Raw genomic sequence first — 19867 nt, 5'->3', positions numbered from 1 at the left:
ACAGTAATTGACATTACATGCTTTAATTAAATTTCCTCCTCTGTGAACCAAAACCTTTTAACCAAGCATTGCAGTGCTATTTCTGTATTTATTTGTTACATGGGTTAATGTGCTATGTGGCAGATATGGTATTTATCCATTTTCACAAATTAAGCTATCAGTGTCATGTTGCCTTTGAATTGTTTCCTGTATTGATGGCCAAAACCACTTGAAAAAGACTTCAGTCCTCCCTGGCTATACTTCTGGTTTTACAAGGCTGAAAATTGTGGGGTTGAAAGTGAACCCTTAGGAGCAGTTTGGGAAACGCTAGGCCCAAAGCATCTTACCAATGTGCTGTTTTTCTCTGCAGTGATCTCTGCTGAGGGAATGGGGAGGCACAGACTTTTGGAATGATGATTGTGTTGCTGCTGTTGTTATTGTTAGATTACGGGAGTTAGAAATTAAGTCCCACTTGGATTTATGTTTGTGGCAAGTGAAAATGGATTGTGGAGAGTGTGATCAGAAATTCCTCTCCTCAGTGTTCCTGTCCCCAAACTGTGCGCTTCAGACCTGCTATTGTCAACTTCTCACCAGGTTATGACCTTTGAGAAAGCAGCTTTCCTTCAGCTAATTCAGAGCTTTCTTACCCTATTGAAACTATACCTATTAAAACAAGTTACATGGGCATGGTATTTAGGCTACTACTGTAGGTACAAAAACTCTTTGTCTTACAAAAAAGACAACTTTCATTTACTATTTTTGAAAAAATAGCTTTTTGTGGATGCAAAAAAGTGTCACTTTATAATTAGTCACTAATGAAATAAGTTTAATAGATGATGCAGGTTGCTGTTGGTTCAGAGTCTGTGAATTTTCTTACACAGATATTTATATCTTCAGCATCCTTCTTGATGGTTTCAAGTGGAACTTGCTTTTCCTTACTGTACTTACATTATTATGGCAATCCTGCCTGGGAGGCATGTGGGATACTTAGGATTCTATTCAGAAATTAGGAGAAGAAAAGCTTGGTAAAGAACTGCCAGCTCTGTATTGTCCTGTAATTGAATGCTGTTGTTATTAAGCAGTTCAGCAATCTAGTTTCCCAGTGCTGAAAAGCAGTGGGACTCCAGGAGTCGGAGTGGGGAGCCCCATTACTACTTGTGAGTAATACATAACTACTACAACATAGAATAGGGCTGTTGGCGAGGGAAAGTCACTTTTAGGAGTGACCCGGTAACTGCAGATCAATGTGTATTGGAGACTTTCCAGAACTGGCAGCGAGTGGGGTTTCAGGACCCTGATGAGAGCTCAGTATCTTTTTTTTTTTTTTTTTTTCTTTCGGGGGATCATGTGTGAAATGAAACCAGGGGAAGCATTGTTGTCTAGCACAGCTGAATAACCCTGGATGATTAAGTATCTCATGATTCTCCATACTTGCCTTTTGCAACTGGTATTTTAAGTGAAGCTGGCAACTAGAAAGGTAACCACTTTCTGCTGTTTAGAAGTGAGCCAGGATGTGTCACTTTCCTCATCTAGGCTCTAGTTTGAAACAGACATTTAACCATTTCACAGCTTGTGAAAAGTTTTAGTTTGTAGACCACTTCATAGCAATTTGATTGTTATCCTCAGTAAGTAATTGCTTTAGATTGTCTTTTGATTGCTGTCCCTCTTTGGAAGGATTCATAGCCCATAAACGAGTTCATCTCTTACCAGTAGTTTATTATTCTTTCAATAGCTTGTGCCTATCCTTTCCTCCACTTCTTTCATATGTTTTTGTCCATTTTAGAGCTTAATCTCCTTCCATTTGAGTTCTTCTAATCATTTGGTATTTAGTAGGGAAGTATTTATAGAGAAAAGAGTACTGTGATCAGGACCCAAATTTGCTCACCTCATGCACGCATCTCAATTCTAACAACAGGCTTCAGGGATTCTGTACCTCTTGTTGAATTCAGTCTTCAACCAGTCTTTGTTTCAAAAAAAAAATAATAAATCACTTGCAATATTGTCATCTGTGTGCCCAGACCTTTCCTATGCTTTAAGGGGAATTGTAAATAACAACTTATCTACAGTAGAAGCTGACTACGAGATCGGTAAAAACGTGTGCTTTATACATGCCATTTGATCATTTTGTTCAGTTATATGACAGATAACAAAAGCACACAGAGCTGCATCCCAGCACTCAGAATGCAACTTACCAAGCTGCAAAAAGCAGATTTAGCTTCTTTTGCAGATGGTCTATGAGTCTCATGTGGCATCATATTAAATTATATAGGCAGTCAGCCACTTGTTCTGAGGCGATGCTCTGAGCTGAGAGTTGTGATTTGCTTGGACCATTCTGTTAGAAAACAGTCTCTAAAGCTAAAACAGCTTCTCTGAAGAGCAGCAGCAAAGGGGCCTGCAGAGCAAGGGGCTTCAAACACCTGAAAGACTGCAGTTCTCCTTCTGATGCACTATGAGGGTGGCCTGGCAACCCTATGATGGGCTGTGGAGCATTTTGCCCTAAAGGTAGGAGACTAGACCTGACTCAGTCAATTATTTTTTCTTTGTTTCTGTGATACCTAGGGAGTATTACTTCTGACTTTGTATTTTTGCTAATGATAGTTGTTTATGTTTTGTAATATTTTGAATAGACGACTGTGAGTTTATCATCTTCTTGCCCTTGTCAGACTTCACTTTTCCTGGGTAGTATAGGAAGAAAATAGTGTTTTGTTCATTTTGAATGCTATTCTTTGAAAATATTTCTGCAATATGAGAGTAATTTAATTAACTCTTCCATCCTAGTGGTATTTTATGTGAATATGCATTTCTATTCAGTTTGGTACAAATTCAGTCCTTAAGTAGTACTGGATTCAGTGTGAAAATAGTGATTTTTATCAGCTGAATTTCCACCCAGGGAAAATTGTCATTTGTAGTCGAAAGCATGTTTGAGATAGGAATTTTCAAATGCGCTGTGCCATGCACTAGGTGAGTTTAATACTCATGCTTAATAAAATGAAAATTTTATTTTCATAAAAAAATAAACACTTCTTAATAGGAATAGTAACATAAGATCATTTATGACATCAACAACTGAAGGCTGCATGGTATTTATGGGAAATGTGTTGGTGCTATAAAGGAAAATCCATATAAGGTTATTTGGGTACCTGAATTGCATTTTTTCCTGTGTTCACATGCAAAGTGGGAAATGCTGTACCAGAGCTACTACTGGTATGAAGGTTTTGCATGTTGAAATTGATAACCTGGTAGTGCTAGGGATCCATGGAATACATTTCACGGGTAGGAACACTACATAGATGTGTTTCTCTTGTCTGCCAGTGCTTGACAGGTGGTAGCAAGTAGATGATTTCAGTGCATGTGCAGTTCAAAGCTGTGGGTTTACCCTTGCAGTGCTGGTGCTTACATCTCTTGCATCTCATTGTGTGATAAGAAACATGTGAACACCATAATCAGATGAGTAGGTCAGTAAGGTTTTGCTTTTTGTTTTTGTTTTAAGATGGAGCTTTTGGAAGTTGGAGCAGCTGTTTGAGTTTTATAAGGAAATGAGCAGGATCAGGAATGCACAGGAGGGTAGCAGGCAGTGCCCTTGAAGGGCAAGGCCAAGGCTGGATGAAAATCATTACTGCTGGTTTTATGAAAGGAAGGATGACTTCATTGCTACAGCATGGCTTTGGGAATCAAGAGGTATGGGTATTAGTGTCCATTCTGCTTCTGCCCTCCTGTAACATTATAGATGGGTTTTTAAGGCTGTGTTTCTAAGTGCCCAGCTTCCATTTTACAAGTGTAATTTGTGCCTTTAGAAAGGAGACGTGTATCCCTTAATCTAGAAGTGCATTGCTTTCCATGCTGTACAGTAGGAATAATGCTGTTTTCCTCTCTTGGTGGGATATTCAGCTGATTAATTCGGAGTAAGGGACTTGAACCTAGACTGTGGGAGTTGGTTGATTTCCTGTGCAAATGGAGAACTAACTACCTGTGCTTTCCTAAGCCAAATGTAATTTCCAGTTTGTGCTACCAAAATCTTGTCTTGCATCATTATCTTGCACTTTTATGTATCTACATTTTAGGAGAATGCCACAGCCATGCTATTGATCACACCACTGTTGGCTGTGGTATTCTCTTAAAATACAGTCAGGTGAAATGCTTGGCAAGCTGACCAAGGTCCTCAAACGACTTCCATCTTCTCAGGGACTGTCAGACATCAGAGCTTCTGCATGTCAAAGGGATCACCTGAAGGATCCAATCTTGATGATGTACACTGAAATGAAATAAGGATGCAGAAACAACTTTACCTTTTCTGTAGTCTTTTCTGTAGCAGTCTAAGCCTAAAGTTTTTCTGCTGTCAATGCACACCAACCTCCACACTGGTCGAGAGAACCCCAAGAGGCACTTCACTCTTCAGTATATGCTATCAGATATAATTCTGTCATTTTAAGGTTTCATTTTAAGGTTTCATTTTTCTGCACTCCATCAAATCCAGTCCATTTTTTAATGAATATAGCAGTATTTCTGTTGGTTCAGTCAAAGCCACAGCTTACTATTTTCACATTGAAGGCCTGTCTTTAGATCCCTATTCCCAAATTAGATCCTGATTCTGTCCTTGACAAGAAACTTGAATTTCCTAGGACACGCTGCATAGACTTTTAGAAACCATCTGTGCATTAGGCACAAATATTAAATATAGCAGAAAATTTAAAACTTTTAGAATGGAGGAAATGAATTAGGTCCCACACTTAATTCTCATTTGCACTGAATCTGAGAACCACCATTAGATGTTCAGGATTGATGCAGAAAGTAGCCAAGCATGGACTGCAAGCTACAAATTACACAAAAATGTAATAAATCTACATTTTTGTATCCATTAAAATTTTAATTTCTTTGGGTCACTCTTATCCCATCTTCTTTGTGTTTGCTTCTACTTGTCCTGCCTTGGTATCACCCTCAAACTTTACCTTTGAATTTGACACTGAAGAAAGATTGCGAAGCACAAGAAACTCATAGAAGAAATCAAGGTGTGTGTGTTTTGTTTTGTTGTTGTTGTTGTTTGTTTTTCATTCTGGGATGTATAAATACCTGGCCACTTACTACAAATCTTTTGATCCTTTGTCACAAAGTCATTCATTGAAGATGACCAGATGTTTATATTAAAACACAAGCAGTTGTAGGAATTACAGCTTGAAAATTATGGCCATGTGTGATAAGTAAACCAACTCTCAGTCCTTGAAAAAGAACTTCAACTTTCCAGTGAATGTAGTCTTTTTTTTTTTTTTTTAATTCTTCCAAGAAAAAGTAGTCATCTAGGTTATTGAGATGCTATGGGTCTGACACTTTTTTCTCCCTCAGAAACGAGGCTTACACACACAAGAAGAAATTCAGGAAATCCTCAGCTTGCTACTAGTGTGCCCTTACATTCCTAAGGACTATTTTTGGGTTTTCTCTTAGGAATAGCTAGAACTTGTCGAGCTGGGAAAGACTTCTTGGAACAGATCTTTGGTTTTGTCTTTTCTGCATGAGCGCCTCTTGTTGATGTTGGAAGAGCTACTATATTAGCTGGTTGGTGATTGAGAGAACATGAGGCAACAGTCAGTCCTATAAAATCTGCTTCTCTGCTCCACCATAGTTTGAAAAAACTGTTGCAGCAAGCTGGTGAATTTACAGGATGAACAATCCCCTCCCCTTGGTTAGGGGGACTCTGACTCTTTTCTGGATGTTGCTAGCTGCAGATTTATCATAACTCGAGATAGACCAATGACTTGACTTGTTGTGGAGGGTACAAACACGCTCCCTTCTGTCTTTATGTAACCCCAACCACCTTGTATAGTTTTGAGATGTGCAGTATCTCAATAAATTGGAAGTCATAGGTGTCAGAGGACTTGTTTCAATTTAAAAAAATGGATTTAGGGTTACAGGGTGCAGACCAGGTAACAACTTGCAGGCATCAAGGACCCTACAAGTGTATCTGAGACTGTTTTAGGAGTTTTCAGGCAGGGATCAGATCTAGCACAGCATGTACTGCTAAGAGCTTGGAACAGTTGCAGTGTTTCTCATGGGCATGGTTTATTCTTCAGTGGGGGAAAAGCAGAGTCATTTGAACTCCTGTCTGCCTTTGTTCACAGTGCAGTCTTGTGGGTTTTTTTCAGTCGTATTTAAAACACTTCTATAGGGGGAGAGTCGTTACAAAACATCTGCAGATGCTGCTTATGTATTTTAAAAGATGTTTTGTGGGGATGTGTTGAAGGAATGAATGGAATGACCGGCATCTGCTTTAGCTTAACACCACACCACTTGTTAGAAACTGCAGGAAAATTCTGAGAAAGAACTTTCATCCTAAATGAAATATGAAAGCACATAAGGCTTAAGGAAGCTACTTGTGACGAAGCACAGAAAATCACATGTACTCTTTAAAAGGATTGGGTTAACTCCCTATTCTGTTGTTTTTTACCTACTCAGACCAGAGATCTGTCAGTCTATGGAGGGTGTTTTTCCTGCTAATTGGAAAAAAGAAAGGTGTAGCAAAATAGGCACTGAAGTACTTTGGAGCTGCTTTGGACTTTCAGGGAAGTTCAGGGCAATAAGCATTTAATTTGTGTTGCACACATGAAAATAAAATTGTATCATTTCTCCCATTCTTTTTTGTGAAGAGCATTTCTCCCATTCTTTTTGTGTATATGCTGTGTTTGGTTTAATGGAGAAATGAGAAAAGAAAATAGATTCTTTTTTGGAGATGGGGTACTAATGCAGTAACATTAAAGGCAGGCACATTGTTGTCAGCCAGTTTGCATATTTATTTACTTTTACAAATGGTTGGCTTGGAGTCAGCAGTTAATGGAATGAGAATGATGTTCCTGTACAGATCATTTCCTGAGAAACATTTTCAATTACAAACATATCTCTGCTTTTCTTTCCTCATTTGTTATGTCTTGGAGAATAAATGGGGAGTAGCATTTACAACTTAAGGTTTATGTTCTGAAGACAATTTTAACAATGATCCCCACATAAAAAGGTCCCTTTGTAGTTGCAGACATATGTTTATGATGTTTTGTGCTGTGAATATTGAATTTCTGGTGGACGTTGTGTCACACTCTGCAAACTTGTAAACATCTATAAATCAATTGGATCATTTTAGTACCATGTGTAATGCAGATTTATTGTCTTTTGTGTGGATTTCTTTTGTTTCGGAGTTAAAGCTGAGCTGCCAAAATCCATATTGGATGAATTATGTATTCAAGAAAATTAGGCAGTACCGTTTTAGATTAATATTTTCTTTTCCCTTTGTGGATTTATAAGATGCACACACACAAACATTAGAAAATAACATTTCGGATGGTCCAGAAAGCAATTGCATACGTTTGCTTGAAAAAACAGTATCATTCTGTAAAAGCTTAAACTTGGACTTTCTGAAAATGTTGTCACTGTCTTTTTTTCTCTCTCTGACCATCTTAGGTAATTTGGATCTCTTCTCATATTTGCCTGTACAGAGTCAGAATTACTCTGTTGGAGTTATATCAGGGTATAAAAGTGGAGTATGTTGGGGGGGAATAGGAATCACACTGAGCCAGTGAGTTAGTGTAAAAAGGATAAATCCATGGAAATCTGTGCAGATAAACTCTTTTACACAGGTCTGTGTTGCAGACTCTCAAGTCAGTAGAAGTAAATCTGCTCTTCTGTACAAGTGGTTACAAAAGCAGGGCATCAAGGTCATGAGCATTTATCAGAAACTTGTACCCAGTGAAGAGAATATGAAACCAAAACCAATTCATCTAAATTTCGCTCAACTATAATTGAACAGATCACTCTGAACAAGAGCAGCAAAGATACTTCCTATTGGAAATCAGCATGTTTCTAAACTGGCTGTTATTTCTGGCCACATAAATGTGTGTAGCATGTGCATGCATGTTTGAATGTGGGTGTATATATACAAATATCCAGTGTTACTCTGGCAATGTGATGTCTGTAGCTGGCCTTCCAAGTTGTGCTTGTTCCAGGAAAAAGTGGCTTAAGATAGAGACACTGCACTTAAAGTTAGTCTGCCGTGGTAGTTTACGAATCAGGTGGTTTGTCCTTTGACTTTTTATATGAAACTTATATTCCTGGAGTAATGTGAATGCCAACAAACCTCAGCTTCCCCACCCCCCCCCCCCCCCCCAAAAAAAAAAAAACAAAAAAACAACTATTTACAATCTTAAAAATGGCAGACAAGACCTTGAATGGAAAAGCTTTATATTAAAAAAAAAAAAAAAAAAGGCAATTAAAGATCTGCAGAAGTGGGGATTAATGTAGTTATGTGGTGTATATGCATATATTTAAATCTTTTTTCGTTATTTTTAAAGATTGAGGTTAGAAGTCCTATGGCACTGGGCTCCCTCAACATTAGTGTTCAATTCTAGGTAATCACAAACTTTCGGAATCGATCCGTTAGTGTTGCAGAACTTGAGTAATCTTAGTTTTACAAGTACGGAATCAATTAACGAGAAAGACATGGTCTCTCCTCCGAGTGCTTCAGCCATTTAACACTACATCTTGCTGTATTTATTTTATGATTCTTTGGGCAGATATGCTAAAATACATCTAAACCACAGAGTGCATTGGGTGATGTGGCATTTCTGAGCTCAGTTAAATAATAAGATGTTTTCTATTCAAATCAGAATAACATTAAGCCCTGAATACTAAACAGGGCAGCAAAAAGCCTTCAGCACACAAAATAAACAAGTAAAAAACCCAAATGAAACTGTCTAATAAATACAATGTGGAGCAACAGGCTGCATGTACTAGAGGAATTAAGCCAATTTAAACCGTATGGGCAGTACTCCACTTTCAGATGTGCTCAGCTTCCAAGGGTTTCAATGGCAGTTGGATGCGTGCATCAAAGGGCCAAGTCTGGCTCAGAGCACCCGTGTGGATTTGATAGCATAGGTTTATGACCTTGTAATCCTAGAGCATCTAAAACAGTAAGAACTCTATCCAGCTTAAAATAGCTGCCGTAGTTGCTGTTGATATAAGCTTGTGGGCTCCCCAGCTCTGGGGCCAAATTTGGTGCTGGCGTGACATGAGGAAGTCTGTTGACAGCTGATAGCAGTGGAGTCGTGCTTGATTACATCATAACAGATTTGGCACGTGGAAGTTAATCAGAAGTCTTAGAAGAAAAGTGTCCATTCCTTATCCAGAGTTAAAAACTGGGACCTTCACCATTGCTAGTCCACAGAGGTTTGCCTGAGCCTTGAGTAATCCCTTGCTTTTAAGGGTCTTGCTTTAAAAGTACAACCGCTGAGCACTGTCATTTAAAAAAAAAAAAAAAAAAAAGAGAAAAGAAAGAGTGGATTTTCCTCTGAGGTCCACAAATATAAAGCCCCTAATCATGCCAGTATAAGTAGCACAACTGGTCCCAAGGTAGCTGATGCACTGGGCTGCATGTGGGCCGCAGGGCAAGTGAGAACAGAAGAGCACTGTCACCCCTGATTGCTGGGGTCATGTGGTGGCCAAGCAGACCTGATGTCAAGTGGACAGCCCTGTGGATGCTCTCCTTCAGAAGAGCTGCCCCATGTCCCCCTGCGCTGATTTGGCTCCTGGTGACTGGTGTGGTCAAGATGAACCACTGTAGCTGTGTCCCCTCCTCCCTTCTGGGTCTGAGTCTTTGCGCTGTAAGACTCAGAGAGGAAGTCTTGCTGAGGCTCTAAGTCACTCGTCAAAGTATTTCAAAAAATGATATGATTAAAATAGTAAATTAAGTGATTTTGATGAAAATAATTAAAACTAATGAAAAACAGCTGAAAATCTGATTCTTCTGCTGAAACTGTGTTACGCAAGCTTGTAACCTTAGTTGCATTTTTGTGGTTCCTCTATAAACACCTAAGTGTATAATAGTGGTTTGTCATGGAATTTTTTTGATGGAAATTCTTAGAAAGAAAGGTTGCGTTACATAATACTTTTTCTCTCCCATTATGTACAACTTAATATAACGCATGCGTTCTTACCTGCTTCTTTTAGTAGTGCTCTTAATCTGTGGTAAGTCTTTTCAGTATTGGGGAAGAAATGAAAAAGATTCTCTTGGGGTCGGAGTTTCTCCATCATGTTTTCTGCTTTCAGGGGGCGGGAGGGCAGGAGGGGTCTTTCTTGCAGGACTAATGGCAGCTTCGGGCATGTGTTGTGCACTGCAGAAGTCAGCGTCTGAGGAGAGCTGGGAGTGTCACTGTCCTGTTTGTTTGGCAAACAATCTACCTGGGATCTTTCATCATCTGGCACTGGGTTGGGTAGGTTCTGCATATAGCACAGGCAGGCACGAGAAACATTTGCAATCAGGGTGAGCATCTGAGGGGAACAAGTCCACCAATTGTGCATCCCTGTGTACTGCAAAGCAGTACTTGTATGTACCATACATGCAGCACTTGCAATGCATTCTAGAACAGATCAATGTATTAGAGTCCCCTATGTATTTATTACAATTTTATTTGTATTTTATATTCCCTTTTCATGCAAAGACATGGGGTTTTTTGTTTATTATCAGAAACTCTGATTATATGACGAAGGTCACGTTATTAGAAGTAGAATGTAGTAGTTGTACATGTTGGAGGACAAAAATAGGGGCTGTCAGTGGGTGACCACCTTGTAAAGAATGCCTTACAAAACATTCAGCCCTGAAAGGTCTGCTCAGTCTCCTTGGAGAAGTGCCAATGAGCTGTGCCAGTGGTTCTTCGAGAGGAGCCACAAGTTTCCTCCACAGTCCTGCACCAGGAAAACATGTTGTCTCCTTCCTCCAGGCTCTTGCCCAAGGAGAGCATCCAGCCATTTGGGATAGGAGAACTCTGTGGAGCCAGCTGGCTTGAAAGGCTTTTATTTACTATGCTCCCTCTGGGGATCAATGTGAAAAAAAGCTTTCTGCCTAGGGAACCTTTGTGCAGTTGTCCTTCATGAACTAAACATTTCAGAACAGAAAGACCTCCACCTGGAGGTTTTCTATCCACTGATGTTCTTATGTACCTAACAATTTTGAACCAAAATGAAAAAAAAAAAATCAAAGTAGATAATAAAACCAATCGTGATTTTCTCCAAGGAGTGCTAGTACTTCAAAAAATTGCCATGAAGTGTAAACAGTTCTGAGATTGTACATGTTAGACCAAATTCATCCTTGCTATAGCTTTTCGGAACTCTGTGGAGTTACACGAGGGATTAATTTGGTCCATTGCTCTCAGCCTTCAGTTTTAGAGGATATACAACAATCTAGGGGACTATTATTGTCAACATTATTTTATTACTCCTTAGAGCTGCTCAGTATTTGCATTTTAGATATGCACAAGCAGGGTGAGTGTGTGAAGCAACTGTCTTAGTTTTGAAGGTAGTGGATTTTTCCGTTATTTTCATATTATTAAAAGTAATAAGCATTCTAACAGCCATTACTGCTATGAATCTTACACAGATGCCTGAATACAGCTGCAGAGACTCCTGAAATGCACATAGGCATTTCATCTGGCAGAGCACAAAACATTTCACAAAGTGTAGAAAATATTTAGAAAGTTTTAAGTACTGTTATCACACCATCTAACTCATTATTGCAACATTCATGTGAAATTTATCTATACTTATTGCACACAAGATGTTAAGGCAGAGAGGTAAATCCATTTTCCAAAAGCTTACTTATTAGGCAGTCTTGGGTCCAGGAACAAAACATAGGATCTCTACTGTTATTTTCTACTTTTCTGTTTTCTCCAAACCTTTGTGTGTGTGTTTGTGTCATTTTCAAAACTGAAATGTTAGATAGTGAATCTGCATCTGCACATTAATAATGTACTTTAGTTCATGTCAAGAGGCTGTTGTACAGCCACCTGAATCTTTAGGACACATGTAGGAAGTTTGAACTCAGACTGAATCAGCTATACTAGCAACCAGTTCTATTGAAGAGATCTGTATACTGCAAAATGAGTGGTCAAAGCAACTTGAGTTACGTGTCATTCAGAAGACAGTGAACCTCTTTCCTGGTTCTGTAAGTCAAATTTGCACTGACTCCTTGGTTACAAAGTAGAAGCAATCTTGACTGATCACCAAAGTGGGCACCCTCCATGCATGGTGCTATGCATCCTTCCATAGCTGTAGGATCAGTGTATTGACTTGTTTGATTTTACTATCTTCTGTTCTAGAGACATTTTTGGGTAGTGAAGGAATGTTTTTTTTGAAACCCGTTAAAGATTGGGTCACCCAGAGGCATGAATGAAGTTGCTCTGAACTGTACCAGGTCCAAAACAGATTACAGTAAAGAACTAGTGGTAGGATTACTTCTCTGGATCTCTCTGTTCCTATGTCCTCAGAGCATGCATCATGAAGGCGTTGATTTTTGCAGCATTAAGGGAGTTTGGCTGCGTAAGAACTCGTCCATATTTCCTGGCAGTTGTGGGCAGTGTCCAAACTGGGATTTTGGTTTACTTCCTCGTTCCTAGGTCCAGGTTCTTTCCCAACCTGTGTCTGGACTCTACACTAAGGCAGTACTATTGAGGATTCATCATCTTCCCCCTGTGTCTTGTTGCTGTGGTTTCTGCAAAAGAAAGCCTGAGGGCACAAGTCTGCTCTAGTTGGTCTCTGACCTGAGTAATGGAGGGGGCTGTGTTCCTGGAGCAACGAGCTGCGACTGCACCTTCAGTCCTAAATAGATATTCAGCCTGGCAGCTCACGTGTGGATATATAGCCAGACCTGGCTCTTCTTAAGTAGCTAAACTTGAAGCACCTTCAGAGCAAGGGTGACGTAGCTGAGAGCAATAATCATTTCCCTCAGCTAAAATGATTCATTAGTGTTAAAATGTCAGGGCCATTAAAACGCAAGCGAGGCATTTAAAATTTGAGGACAATGGGCCTTTTCCTGAGAAAGCTTTGAGGAAATTACATTGATTCCAGTACCATTATCCATGCTGCTTGAACAAGTGAAGTTTTGTTGTCTGGGCCTCCCATTTTTGTTAGCTGTATTTTATTGCTGTAATTACACCCAGTGGCTTATCTAATAGACTCATGTTCTCATAAAGAAATTAATACAATTAATACTACTTTTAGTGAGAGTGAAATAGTAAAAGTAAAATTGAATTGAAATTTGACCAAGCTCTTCTTTTTTATTTCCTAGTATCTGAATTACAGGAAGAAGGAATAAATGCCATTAACTTACCTCTCAGTCCGATTCCATTCGAACTAGACCCTGAGGACACTATGCTAGGTAATTCACAACAATTTTACATCTCAACATAAAAGCTTGATGTAAAATAAAGTGTCATGCCTGTAATAGCTTCTAATATCTTCCTTTTAAACCTTCCAGAGGAAAATGAAGTCCGAACAATGGTTGATCCAAATTCAAGAAATGACCCAAAATTACAAGAACTAATGAAGGTAATGAAAAGCACGTAAACACTTTCTTGAAAGTGAAACTATTTTTAATGCTGTCCCTGCCTCTTTCATTTGCATGCTTCAAAGCTTTGTTTAGATATTAATTAAATGAAACTACATGGTGCATATATCCCAGTGAACTGTGCCGGTCAGTTTTTGGGGTCTCTTTCTCTAGACAAGGCACAAAAAAACTAATGATTTGAATTAAAATCCTGAGTTCTGATTCTTACTCCTATCCCACCCTGCAGTGTAAAATCACATTGACCTCCTTCATAGTCTTTGTAATTCTTGGGGTTACAACTTACAGGAGGAAGCTTCATTAGAGTCAGCTTCAAAACCTTTAGCTACGCAATAAAATGTTAAAATACTACTGAAATCAAATGACAGATTTCACATCAGAAAGCAATGCTTCAATCTTACATTCATCTAGACCTTGTGGTATATAGATGCAGCCACCTCAGACAAGTCCTTCCTGAGTCCTCCTTATTTTCTTCTGATGGGATTTCAGACTGATTGTATTTTGAGGCATTGCAGCTTTGGTATTCCTTCTGCTAAATATTTTCAGCATTGTACAAAATGACATGTGTTTTAAATTGCAAATGAATAGTGTATAATTCTGCCAAATTTATGTTTCCTGTGTAGGTATTAATTGACTGGATTAATGATGTGTTGGTAGGAGAGAGGATTATTGTGAAAGACTTAGCTGAAGACCTGTATGATGGACAAGTATTGCAGAAATTATTTGGTAAGAAAAAATATATATGCATGGTGTCGGGACACTTTGTCAGTAAGTGGTTCACTTGTTCCTACTTAGGAGCCTTGGTATCATCTTACAGTTATGCCACTAAGTGACATAAAAATAGCATTGTATTACGAGACCCTTGAGCAATAGGCTGTATGCACAGTCCTCATAGCCACAGTGCAATGTGTGGTGCTCTGTAGTTGATGAGAACAGCATAAAGCCTACCTGGGGTGCTAGAGAGTGCTGGGGTTCTTGTCTTGGCAACAACATTCACTCTGATTTTATTATCTGCATATGTGCTGTACAAAACTTAACCGTGTTACAAGTGGAAAGTAAGTTTAAAAGCAAGGGTATTTTCAGTACAATGGTGGATGTTTTTAATCTGTGCTGGTTCCATACTGTAGTTTATTCACATCTTGGAGTTCCTCTGGAAAGTTGGAATTTCTTTCTGATTTGAGGTCTGTCTCTTAACATTACTGAGGTAATGATACCCAATGGACCACAGACTGAACTTCAGTTGAGAAACAGAGAAAAGAAACTACTAATGCAGAGCTGGCATGTGGTTTTTTAACTGTTGGCTTAGAAGCCACTTTCTTAGTTATTACAGCTCGTAAAGTCTCCAGTAAATTTCTTTTCAGTATCTTAAATGAATGTTGAAACATCATGTGAGCACTTCTAATAAAGACTACGTAGACTATTCCCTTCTATGAATGGTTAAGCTATTGGATATATGGTGGTGGAATGAAGCAATTTGATTCTCATAGGCAGACCTTCGGTGACTTCACCTAACCCCCCCCCCCCCCCCCCCCCCAATGCATAGCTGTTACAGCCTGACGCTAAATATGTATATACTGATCCAGCACTTACTGATTTCAGTGGAATCCTTTCCATTATCCTTAATTTCTTATGGATCGGATATGGATCTACAATATGTAAGGCTTTGGTCTTGTGAGACTGCACAGACTGATTTCTGTGGAGACACAAGAAATCCATAGAAATAACAGCTTTTTAGGCAAGATACATAGACTGATAGCCCAGAGTCACTGTCTTTGGGAAGATATTCAGTTGACATCAGTGAGAGCAAGGTCAACTTTTACCAAACTTGATAATATATTATTTTCTAGAAGAAAATTGATAGGTGACCAAGCATTTTGTCTCTGTGTTGTTGTGAGGAAACCTTTATCACCAAATTTTCATTATTTCCTAGTTAATGGTTATGAGTTTCGTGACAGTTTTACGGAACAGTGGCAGTGTCTTTTATACTCTTTATAATGGAGCTTGTTTCTCTTCTTACACCTCTGTTAAATCCATGGAGCAGGGTGTGTCCTTCTGAGTCATCGCAAACATCACATACTTCCCTCTCCGTGTGCAAATAGGTTACGTGTTTTCTTGTTGCACACCTGAATCTGTCTTCAGTTAACTGAAACCTTTTTCATGCTCACATTTTCTGTAGTTTGAAAAAGATACTACTTTTCAATTGATCTATCTAAACCATTACATGCTACTGTGTAGATACAGTTCATGCCAGACTTTTATCGATTTTTCTGAAATCTGGTTAAAGCAATCTAGGCTGAGTTTACATAAGCCTAGCAATCTCTACTAATTATTAACAAAAAATTTGTAAAATAATTCAAAACTTACTGCAAATTTTGAGTACAGAAAAGGGCTGTGATTACATGGAAATCAATTGCTCAAGGTTTTAGTTGCTTTCATTCATCCATAAATATTTCTTCAGATTTCTTGATTGCTTCTTTCACCTCTGTGAATGTGGTGCCAGTTCAATTCTATCACAAGTGAGCCAGGTAAATTTTGTACATCTCGAAAAGCCAATGAGGCTTGGACTGATGACACAGATCTTCTTAAAGTTGGTATCTGTCTCCCAGGTTTAATTGTCTGCTGTGCAAGTCAGTTACACACAGAATACTCTTTATCCGGTAACAATAGAAGTAATGGGTCTTACCTCTCAGTCTGATGTTCCGTAAAGGGATTTGCAACAAACTTTTATTAGCCTGTATTGTGGAATTAATTAATATCTGGCCTTCCCCTTGGCAATGGGGAAATAAAGGACTGTCTCTTTAGAAGTTCAGAAGAGCACAGGAAAGTGGTTCTGGAAGCAAAAGCAGATAATTTTAAAAACAGGAAGTCTGATATCTCTTGAATGTACAACTGGCTGCATGCAATGTTTTTGTGTTCCTCATGGATGTCCCTCATGGACTAGCTGTTTTTACTTCTATTATCACTTCAGAGAAACTTGAAAGTGAGAAGCTGAATGTTGCTGAAGTTACTCAATCTGAAATTGCTCAGAAACAGAAGCTGCAGACAGTGCTTGAGAAGATCAATGAAACCCTTAAACTCCCGCCAAGAAGCATTAAGTGGAACGTTGACTGTAAGTTGCTTGTTTTGTATGCTGTTCCCATTAGTTGGCAGCTGAGAGTTTGTAGTTGCAGTCTGGAATATGTAAATATCCAATGCTATGGGAGAGCTGAAACCTAGTATTTATGGTAGGAGCTGCTCTTCAGTAGGAGGTAAAGAAAAGGGTGAACGCATAGAGTACACTCTGCCCTTTTTCCTACTGCTCAATCTCCAATTTAAATAAACTTTTAAGTCCATATGCAAAACAGCTTAAGTTTTCTGTTAATAAATTGGTTTCCTGAAAGGGGTAAGTATGTACATAAATGTAGTAGCTAGGCTGAAGGAGAGTTAGGTTCACGGACTCTGCATTTGTTTAAGATGTACAACATAGATATTAATATTTCTGATTGTTTAAGACTAAATCTGAGCCACTGATTTTGATTACAAAACCCTCATCAAGATTAGGACTGTCCCCTCCTGTTCTATTTCATTAGAAATGAACATCATAATATCTACATAGAAATGACCAACACAAGACATTTTAATGGATATGTGTTGCAGAAAGCAGGTTATCAACAGTTACAGAAAATCAGGCCTCTTGATCTGTTTGGTATCTAGAATCATTTTGCCCTGGTGAATACCTGGAACAGTATATAGCAGTTCCTATACCTGTCCTGAGCTGAGCTGTTTTGTGTCTTATGTTCTGTCCACAACAAATCTACGATAGGGATAAAAATAGTTCCAGGGAGGGAGAATGAACATTAGGCATCACTGACTTTCGTTTTTGTATGGCTCCACTGAGTTTCCTGCATCCTTCTTTCTCCAACCTTCCCCCCACCCTTTTTTTTTTTTTTTTTGCATTTTCTGTTACACAGCTGGATGCAGGGTGTTTGGAGCAGTCTGATAATTTAACTTCTAGTTTTCATTTAATGTTTTGCACGTTTTTTAGAGCTAAAGTAAAGATAGGCTGCAGCAGCTGGAGCCAGCTGTAGCACACATTGATGCTAGGCAGACAGACATCTTTTTAGCATTCTGCTAAGGCGCCTCCTTTCCTACCAGTGGCACCCCAGAAAAATTTGACAGTGATGTCACGTTTTATATGTATGGATAGGTGGAGAAATCTCTACTGCATAGTCGAGGCTTGCAGTGGACAATAATGAGGAAGGATATGTTAGTGAATCTGATCCTGCTGTACAGTGAAGTAAGGTAATTGTTATTGGTTAGTTCATACGTAAAATTCGCTGTACTGTAGCTATCAAAGATTGTTTTGGAATACTACTCTGCGGAAGGCTATGAGTGCAAAATCAAAAAAAAATAAAAAGTAATAAGAAGTAGAATTAGGATTCATTTTGATGCCAGTAGTTTGATACTTGATTAAAAATTTCCTACAGTACAGCTTTTGATATCTTGTAAGTCATGTTAGTGTTAACTACCCATATGAAACCTGCTGTGAAAAGGCTTCAATAACAAGAACTATAACAACTTCATGAGGAATGTTTGAGTCATTGAGTTTAGTAAGTTATTGCGTAAGGCTTCTGCCAAAATAGGCTCGTTTATCATCCTGCAGACTTTGTGAAACTTAAAAATGAACAAGCGCATGCTATGAATACAAAAATATCTTTCTGATAGTCCATATCCTTATTGAAATAAAGGGAATAAAAAGAAAGGCAAGGAAAATGCATAGAGATCACTTAAGCTGTCGTACATGAAATCTGGCTTTTGGTTTAACTGTAGGTTTCCATGAAGCCTATGGCATCCAGATATATTGCAAAAACTAGTGTTTTGGTGCTGATGTGTATTACTGACTGGGCAGCTACCACATGGCCTGCTGAGCAGGAGGAGACAAATAAAGGAGAGGTGCCTTAAAAGTGCCCCTGGCTCCAGGTGGCAAGAGGAGGAGAGTCGTATAATCCCTACAATCTAAAAAGTAAAAATATGTGCCCTAGTTGCTTGCAGTTTGTAACTTGTGCTTTTAATATCTATTTCAGCTGTTCATGCTAAAAGTCTTGTAGCAATACTTCATCTTCTGGTTGCATTATCACAGTATTTTCGAGCACCAATCAGACTCCCAGATCACGTGTCCATTCAGGTTGTTGTTGTGCAGGTAAGAGAGGTATTAAACAGCTTCTGGCAGCGTTGAGAAATTGACTGAGGTTTTTTTGTTGATGGTGGGTTTTTTGTTTGTTTGTTTTTGTTTTGGGTGTTGGTGTTTTTTTGTTGTTGGTTTTTTTTTTTTTTTGAAAAAGACGTCTAGAGTTTCTGTCTGGACACACGGGTGTCTCTCTCCTTGGCTGACAAGAAACACACGTGCGTCTTCTTTGCTGACAATGCTACAACCAGAAAAAGGCAGAAATGCTTTGCCAGATTGAGCTGTGGTTCAGAATATCATATTTTGATTGTGAAGTGTCCAGACTGTGACATGAAAAATATATGAAGCATTATTATTGTTGGAATGCGTTTTCTTATCTCTCAATACATCTCTTGAGTTACTATTTTTCCCATTTTTGACAGTCTTCTCACTTGTGTAGAGATTCAAATCATTCTTGGCACTGAATGATGAATTGTCACTGTTTATTACATTCAGATTCACGCTAGGTGACTAAATATTCTTTTCCAGCCTTGTGCATGCTAATTTATTCTGATTACAGTGTTAGCTTTCTCATAAGCATGCAAAAAACCCCTACAACTAAATTTTTTTGTCAGTGAGTCTCCTCATTAGAGCCACGTCCATCCAAACTCTTCATGTTATTCTGTTTATTATATTACTTTGTTGGACTTGTCCTTGCTCTATCTTGTTTGGCCTCTTCCCAATTAATTTTCTTTTCTTTCTCTCCAACTAATTTTGCTTTTCTGTTTCGCCCTGTAACTGTCATTATTTATATTTTTAACTGAAGTTATCCCTAAGTATCTTGTGCAAAGAGCTGTTACTCAGTTTTTGCGTGACTGAAAATGTGGGCAAGATCTGAGAAAGTAACCACTTCTTACTGCATTCACAGCAGACGAGTTTTGTAATTTGGGGAGAAATTTGAAGGAGAGTTTCTGGTACATGTATCAGTGACATCTGATAATCAATTCACTGACTGTCATATTTTACTTGGTGGGTTTCAGAGCGTGAGAGATAACCCCAGAAAATCTGCAGTTATGCCTCTAAGACTATGGAGGAACATAATTCTCAAACAGTTTCCTTTAGATATTTTAAATATATTAATTACACTGGTTTATGTCAAAGTTCTACCAAAACCAGCTTAAGAAAGAAAGGGTGCAGCAGTCAGGGCATCTTCGGAATAAGAAACTAAAAAAGAACAATAACACAGTCCTTAAATAAAGAACCAGATCTTGCATTCTGCTCTCTCTCCGTATGTCCAGACAAAATTCCCATTGAAATCAATGGACGTAATTCTCTTCTTGTTTAATAGGCTAATGTAGTTCAACAGCAAATCCACTGAA

At 38.7% G+C, this 19867-nt stretch overlaps 1 protein-coding gene across 1 annotated transcript in view; it reads left to right on the top strand.

Annotated features, from left to right (window-relative positions):
- The window catches only part of PARVA (parvin alpha), a 65996-nt gene that overhangs the window by 27944 nt on the left and 18185 nt on the right, over positions 1-19867 (top strand). Inside the window, exons 2-6 of the mRNA XM_066997206.1 lie at positions 13070-13159; positions 13259-13329; positions 13969-14071; positions 16314-16454; positions 18409-18524. Of these exons, the coding sequence (XP_066853307.1) occupies positions 13070-13159; positions 13259-13329; positions 13969-14071; positions 16314-16454; positions 18409-18524 (521 nt within the window). The remainder of the gene's footprint in view (positions 1-13069; positions 13160-13258; positions 13330-13968; positions 14072-16313; positions 16455-18408; positions 18525-19867) is intronic.

The sequence above is a fragment of the Anser cygnoides genome, chromosome 5, assembly GCF_040182565.1.
Source record: "Anser cygnoides isolate HZ-2024a breed goose chromosome 5, Taihu_goose_T2T_genome, whole genome shotgun sequence".
Taxonomy (NCBI): Eukaryota; Metazoa; Chordata; class Aves; order Anseriformes; family Anatidae; genus Anser; species Anser cygnoides.
The sequence above is the reverse complement of the archived record's forward strand: the minus strand, read 5'-3'. Positions and strand labels throughout refer to the sequence as shown.